The 8,157-nt window shown below is 34.0% G+C and overlaps 1 protein-coding gene across 2 annotated transcripts; it reads left to right on the forward strand.

Moving 5' to 3' along the window:
* The first annotated feature begins 3,245 nt into the window (after window positions 1-3,245).
* LOC149574818 (putative protein phosphatase 2C 9) lies at window positions 3,246-7,766 on the forward strand. Of its 2 annotated transcripts, none has more exons than XM_089814653.1 (5): window positions 3,246-3,876; window positions 5,702-5,954; window positions 6,351-6,623; window positions 6,840-6,994; window positions 7,210-7,766. In XM_089814653.1, exons 1-5 carry the CDS (start codon window positions 3,832-3,834, stop codon window positions 7,345-7,347), a joined length of 864 nt encoding a protein of 287 aa, XP_089670779.1. In that variant the 5' UTR covers window positions 3,246-3,831; the 3' UTR covers window positions 7,348-7,766. The 2 variants fall into 2 exon arrangements, with proteins under 2 accessions (XP_089670779.1, XP_089670780.1); XM_089814654.1 differs by having other exon boundaries at window positions 7,093-7,274.
* The last annotated feature ends 391 nt before the right edge of the window (window positions 7,767-8,157 follow it).

Here is an 8,157-nt window from a genome sequence, read left to right on the forward strand (position 1 = left end):
TTCCACATGAACGATACACAATTTGTCTTAATGATTTGGGTTCATCATTTTCATTTGCTTTCACTAGTAGATTGGGGGAAGAGTTAAATATTAGAGGAGTTTCTTTAATGGTATGTGTTCCTACACACATGTTACCTACTGCATCTTAACTCTCGTCATACTTGTGCAAGAAGTTAGCACAACTTTTACCCACAACCCACATGTAGGTCAACACACATCACAACACCACATTTAGACTTCACAAATAGTTGTATAGGCATCTAACTAGCTACTCTACAAACTTGAAAAATCATTCCTCAAATCACACTTTGGTTAAGTGAGAAGCTGATAATTAGACAAAGCAACTGAAGCTTACAAAGTGAATAATCTTGACATAATCCATCTATCTTCCTTGTCACATGCCTCTCCACACATTTTTAATAGGAAGTGAGTGATACACCCTCTCATTAACCACATCAGATTAAACAATGATTGAGTGTGTGTCTGGTAAAATAGGTAGTCATTTTGGCCCCTAAATATTAAAGAACAATTTCACAAGAAGATCCTGTTTTGAAGTGGACCTCAACAAGTATGAGCCTCAAAATCATTCGAATATATTCAATTCCCTTTATATTTCACTATATGTATAACCCACATGTCTATTTGATCTCTTAATGATAATATCTGTGCATTGCCAGATTTAATGATGACAGTAATTCTAACTTCTCAAGACATTTTCAATTTCCATGACAACTTATCGAACTGATGAAATCAGTCGGGTCCCAAAGTGGGTCCGGCTAAAAAAATTTCAAATTCAAACACCTTACCCCACAAACTAATCCATTTATCTCCTCATACTGATTAGATTCAAAATCTATCATTGTTTGATAATTTAAACTCATTTATCTATCTTTCTGACAAGTGTCACTTTTATGTCGAGAGGCATTAAAATTGGCATCAAAAAACTGACCAAAACACCCAACTAGAGGTCAACACTCAACACATTTTTTTTTTGTTCCCCAATCATCTATCCTTCAAATTCTCAATTTATGCAAATTTTCTAGTCAAAAGATATCAATATCTAAAGCTGTGCATTTTAATTTATCCTACAAACAACTCGTTAGAAACAATAAAATTGCATTTGGATTTGACTTTAAAAATCAATCAAACGGTCTCTTGGAAAGATGAAACTTGAGAATTTGTTCTTTCCTATATGGAGAATATGTGGGTTCATATTTGGCTTATGACAAATAATTGGACATATTTGGAAAGCATACAAAGTTGGGTTCTGGGAATTGTAGAACCAAGTAACTTGTCAAAATAAAGATTTTTGCAAATGGAATGGGCTTTAGAAAGTGTGCAAACTAATTCGTGAAAACTTTCAAATCGACATATTGAGAATATTTTTACTATAGACCACAATGGTACTGTTAGTTCAGGTATATCTATTGCATATTCAAAGTTATAACATCTTGAATAGGCCTTCCAATCAATCTTTGAAACCGGTCTGCTTTAACATGTTAGAAATTGCAAATGGAATAATGTTTGCAAACTGATCAAATAGATTCATCATAAGTTGAAATCTAAAACTTATAATGTCTCTAACCCCTAGAAATTTGAAACTTATAATATCTGTGACCCCTAGAATACAATGGTGAAAGAATTTCCTCATTTTGGTCAACAAGGTCAAAATTATAGCTTGTCAAACATGGCTACTAGTTAATTGTCATAAAGAGCAACTGGACAATTTTGAGTTTTTGCAAATGGAATAAGATTGCAAAACTTATCAAATGGATTCACCAGGATCTCAATTTGCAAACATAGGATGTTATTTATGACTACAATGTAGTGGTATGCCATTTCTTCAAAATACTCATTGTGTCATAAAATATTCACTATCAAACAAGACTTCCTAGAATTTAGGACAAAGTGCAAAATCATGACAAAGATGAACAAGCAACTTCGAGGAATTCAAAACCCTATCAAAACTTATCGAAACGACTCGAAGTCGGAAACATAGGCTCTCTAATATGCATACTAAACATTCCCAAAGTGGTGAGTCATGATACTTAAGTAGGTGAAAGATATTCAAATGCAAACTAGCCTCCTAAATGTTGTTTAATACTTAAAAAATGCAGATTTGGCAAATGCTCAAAACAACACCTCATCAAATGATTCAAAACTTCAAACTAATGACCTGAGGTGGATGAATATGCTAAATGAAAGACAATGAGCACTTGGAACACATGATTGTACCTAAAAAAACATCAAGGTACACATGCACAAAAGCATTTATAGAGACTTTCTTTAGAAATTTTTTCAAATAGGTACTCAAAATCTTGTTGCAACTTTGAATCCCAACAAGTTCATTCTTACTCATCAATCTAAGGCTACGATGCTTTAAGTATAAACTCAAAGGAGTTAATTATAAATTACAATAGATTTTTAGTCAATCAAAGACAACTGCCAAATTATGAACATGAACTTTTACATCCACAATAAATAATTTTAAAATAACATCAATCATAATTTTTCACTATGACATTCAAACCTAGATGCACTCATCCTCTAATCATGCGAGCACTATCTCAATATAAAACAATTGTATAATTATTTGTTTATATTTATTCAATTAATCTACATTAAAGTTTCACTATTTATTGATGCTAACTCAATCACACTTGTCTCATAGTCGTCTTTGGACTTTTTCCATCTACTGTTTTCTCTATGCTGGGAACCCATCCTGAACTAACTAAGCCAGTAAACAGTTTACGCCAGTCTTCTTCCTACTTTTCCTACCTATTTTATTAGTACATATGGCAGTTGAAAATTGCTCTATTACGAACTTTTTTATTTCCATTTTAAATTTATCCGTGGAAGAGAAAGAAAAAGAAATCAAGAAACATTTCATAGTGGCCTGAAGGAGACTACTCAAGCTGAAATTTTTAAAAGAGATTGTAGACAGCAACGCAAATAACCACGGTGGGATTCCTGATTTTATCCGATGCTCTGAAACATTAGCTAAACAGAACGACCCCATTAAAAAAGCCCAAAATCTTTACAGAAGTCAACCGGAGGGTCCCAGTTTGAAGTTTCCTTATTCATTCTTCAATGGTACTGTAAAAGTGGTGTTATCTAGGTGATGTGCTGGAAGGAATCACGTGCCTATCATATCCATAACCAGGAAAATGTCAAAGAAAGTGGGAGAAAAAGTGGTTCTTTTCATACTCTTTTTGTTACGGTTCAAAGCCTTATACAATGAAATAATAATAATAATAACCCCATTGCAAATTAAAAACATTGGCATCCACTGCAAGTTACAGATAAAAGAACATTTGGTAAGATTTGCGCCCAAAACTGCATACACACTACCGTAGTGGATAGACAAGAGGAACTTTTCTGTTCATTATGGTGGTCAATCCTGTGAACAGGAAAATACCTTCAATCCAAATTTTATTGGTTGCAAACATTGTTTATGCAAGTCACCTGGTCAAATCATGATTTGGAAGGTTAAGAAAATGTGGGTTTAGATTCTCACCAACCATAGAAAACGAGGGGAGTGTTTTGGACAGGACATGACTTGGTCAGTCTGACCAGGAAGGGCTTTGGTGACCTAGACGCATAACCTTGCTCATGGATTTCGATTCAGTATTTGGGACTTTCAGAATTGTTTCGTGATTGGGCTCTCATTATTTTTTCTTCCGGGAATTTTCCCCTTTTCTTCAAAGCTAGGATTTGATGCAATATTCGGGTGGCAGTTACTTGTGATACGCAAATCATATAAACCGGAGGCCGCGAGTTCTACTTCTTGATATGCTAAATGCTAAGTAGCAGGAGGAGAAGCTTTTTAAAATGTGTATGGATGGTCTGAACTGCTTTCACATTGTTTATTCCAAGGTATGTTCAGATTTCTAGAGCCTGCAAATTGATTCTGTTAAAAGGGTTTTTTTCAAAAAAGGCAAAAAATATGTTTCATCTCTTGGGGATGTTTTCGAGTTTCTTTTTCATTTAAAAGCTTCTTCAAAATTTTATAAACTCAAAAGTGGTAATTGGGTATTTGCAAATTTGGTATTGCTAAGATTGTTTGATTAAGAAAATTAGGTTTTCAATGTTGGGTAGGTGAAATTTCCGTTCACAGGGGCCTTTTATGATTATGGGGGCAATTTATATTACCGTTTTAAATATTATGAAATTGTCAGTTTGGAGGTCTACAAATCTTCAGTTTCTGTTGTTGCATGCAACATATATGCTTGTGTATGCGTTTGTGTGGTCGAAATCTCGTCGGTTCTTTTCCCAGCAGCAAACATCAGAGATAGTTGATTCATCTGTTCCTCAAATGCTTCTGCAACTTTTTAGGTTTATGTATCCACGGTATCTTTAAAGAATTTAGCTAAGATCAAACCGCAGTGATTCATCTGCTTATTGAATGTTTTTGCAATTTTTTAGGTTTAATAATGAAACAATCAAATGGGTGTATTGGATTCTATTGTATATTCTGATATGTTGCACAAATATATGTATATCTCTTTACATCTCTTCTATAAGCTTCACGTGTACATCTTCTTTGATACTTTCTTGTTTTTCAGGGCTCCTGTCTGAACTGCAAGTGTACGCATTATCATAAAAGTTGTAGCTTTAATATATAAGAGCAGAAGTCATTGCAGTTTAAAGCACCTCCTTTATTTGTTGGGAAGCAACAGATGGATTGTTCTTGTATGATCTTGTTGAATTATTAAGTTCTAGTAAACAGTAGGCAATATTGTAGTTGAGTTTGAGGATTGTTTTAGTATAAGCATTTGTCTGATTTTCACAAATCATTGAAGAGGTTTCCCCTGTATCTTATCATTGATAGGATGCTAAGAGATCCTTTGCATCAGAACATGGTGTAATTATTCCGAGCACAGCAATGAGCATATATTGTACTTGAGTTTTTGGATTGTTATAATATTGGGTTTTTCTGAATTTTACATATCTTTGAAGATGTTTTTCTTGTATTTATCATTGATAGGATTCCTTTGCATCAGGACGGGTGTAAATATTCTGAACATAATCATTTCTGACTGGCTATTTGCACTAAGCCTGTCTTAGTTTGATGACGCCTTCCTTGCATAATAGATATCTTTCAATCCAAACTGAGACCTCGATTATTTCTAATTTAAAGGTCATATGTATTCGTCCTAATTTTATAGATCAGTGCATTGCTTGTCAAGATTCAGGATGCTGTGTGCAAGAAGGTTATCAGTTATACATCAAATGCATTATTTCATATGCTTAGTTGTACACAGTGCATGATGTATAATCTAGCAGGAAGCTTTACAAAGGAGAAGTTTTATGGTCTTGAAAGTTGTGTGTACCCTTCCATTTGTGGAATGCTAATTCAATCTAAAGATATGCCCCGTTGTTTGCATTGGGTTGATAAATAAAAGTAAAATTTTAACAAATTAGAATTAACAAAAGAAATTGGGTTGCATGGAGAAATTAATTCAATTCATTTAAATTGAATTACATATTATTCCTCAGCATTAATTTGGAAACTTGAAAGCTGATTGGTAGTTCCTTCATATGCAAGAGTTGAAAGATTATTTGTTAAAAAGCTTTTGGTTATTTTACACTCAATTCCTTATCTATTTGTTTTTGGTTTCCAAACTTAGATATATGCGGTGATGGTTATTGGGTTTTTGCTTATTTCTATTGTTCCTAAGATTTGTTCATTCCTGTGTAGATGGTGGGTGGAGGTAATTCTTCTTGCAGTTCTGGGAAAGGGAAGAGTCACCTCAGTTCCAATAAGATTGTTTATGGTTTCAGTCTAGTCAAAGGAAAAGCTAGTCATCCCATGGAGGATTATCATGTTGCAGAATTCACTCAAATAAATGGCCATGAACTGGGCTTATATGCCATCTTTGATGGTCATTTGGGTGACAGTGTGCCTTCGTACCTGCAGAAGAATCTATTTCAAAATATTCTTAGTGAGGCAAGTGATTAAATTTCTAACTAAAGGAGCTACGAAAGATGTTGAACAAAAGCTATTTTAGCATATGTTTTAGTTCCAATTGCTAGTCAAATTTGCAGGATAATGTTCTATCCTGTTTGTTAGGAACCTGACTTGAAACATTCTTGTCATTCAATTTCGATCTAGTGCAGGGTCATAACATATTATTTTCAAATTGCAATCTGAGTATTCCCTTGATTTAGGGCTGGGTTGATGTTTCTTAGTGGAGATATTGTAATGAGTCTGATGTTTTTTTGTCTGCATTTATATAATTTAAGAATAAGAACTTTTTTATGTATTCTGGATGATATATTTTTCTTTTCCAGAGTCAACGAGGCTAGGGTCAATTGCCTCTGATTAGGTTATGTGTTGTTCCAGGAAGAATTCTGGGTTCACCCCGTTAGGGCCATAATCAAAGCCTATGATAAGACAGATAAGGCCATTCTTAGACACACTCCCGACTTTGCTCGAGGAGGTTCCACTGCTGTCACAGTCATCTTAATAGATGGCATAAAACTTTTGGTTGCAAATGTCGGTGACTCTAGAGCAGTTGTGTGCCAAAGAGGAAGAGCTATTCAGCTCTCCGTTGATCACGAGCCTAGTACTGAACGTGTAAGCATTGAAGATAGTGGCGGCTTCGTCTCAAATTTTCCAGGTGGTTGTTTTATTTGTAAGGATTCTTTTTTTTTGAATAACTAGTATTTGGGTGTAGGAAGGTTCAAAATCTTTTGTAAAAAGGTCTTAAATTCTTGATTCATTCCCATGTAATTAAACGTTCAAAAAGTGTGTCTGTTAACTATAAGGTTTATCTGAAACAAATGCAACATTACTACTTGAAACACATCCTAATGAATAATCATTATTGCTGCAGGGGATGTTCCAAGAGTGAATGGTCAACTTGCAGTTTCTCGAGCTTTTGGAGATAGGAGTCTCAAGTCACATCTACGGTCAGATCCTGATGTGAGGGAATGGGACATTGATTCAGAAACAGATTTTCTAATTCTCGCTAGTGATGGTTTATGGAAGGTTATTTCTCTTAGTTTATTATTTTCTGTCATGGAAACTGTATCAATAGCTTCAAACATTTGTACTCTGATTTGTAACATAATATTCATTTTATATAGGTAATGAATAATCAAGAAGCAACCGATTCTTAGTTTATTATTTTCTGTCATGGAAACTGTATCAATAGCTTCAAACATTTGTACTCTGATTTGTAACATAATATTCATTTTATATAGGTAATGAATAATCAAGAAGCAACCGATTTTGTTAGCAAAATCAAGGATCCACAAATGGCAGCAAAGCAATTGACTTCAGAAGCCTTGAAACGAGAAAGCAAGGATGATATATCTTGTATTGTAGTGCAGTTCAGATGATTGCTTTATCAGTTCGCCCAAAGATACACATGTTTTGAGTAACTTCGGATCTTAATTTTTACCTAGTGTTCTATAAATTTTGATTGCTTGTTTGTGGCAAGTGCAATCATGCCCTGTGGATGAAATCAATGTTGCCAAGTTACATTAATGGCATGGCATTGAAATCAAGTACGAAAGGCCTTTGCAACTGTAAAATTGGTATATTCTGTATTATAATAGCTTTTGCTCAAGGCATCTGTATAAAATATAAAATTTTCTGAATTGTAAAAATATCCCTACAAAACTCAATGCTTTCTGCAATCCAGGTTGAGAGGGGCTCATATATATTGGAAAATTCTTTTAAATGTGGTATTGCATACCTATGTAACGAGTGGTGAAGTTATGTTTAATCAATGTTTATGTCATACTGGTTTTTTTAATGAATGTTATTGTGTTCTATATGTGAACATTTAACAAAGCTTTTGAGATTATTCCATTAGCTGAACTTACTTTTATTGACATAAAATTTGAGTGTTGTTTGTCTGAGCCATTTTTTTTTTTGGGGATTTTACCTTTTCATCACCAGGGATCAGATCAAAGACCTTACAGCCAAAACAAATAACCGTAGTGAGGTTGGAATGCCAAATGTCTCCAATATATACACAAGTATCTTAGGTCTCATCTGCTTGAGTTCTAGATTGATTCATATTTTGCATTTTTACATTGTGTAAAGCTTGTTCAAGGCTTAAATATATAGAAGTTTATGGAAGGGAAGTAGCTTTTTAAGGTTTAAGTTTTATGGAACTCCTGTAAAAAATGTTCAATGGCTTT

The sequence above is a fragment of the Cupressus sempervirens genome, chromosome 2, assembly GCF_028749045.1.
Source record: "Cupressus sempervirens isolate cs-2001-9-10 chromosome 2, ASM2874904v1, whole genome shotgun sequence".
NCBI lineage: Eukaryota > Viridiplantae > Streptophyta > Pinopsida > Cupressales > Cupressaceae > Cupressus > Cupressus sempervirens.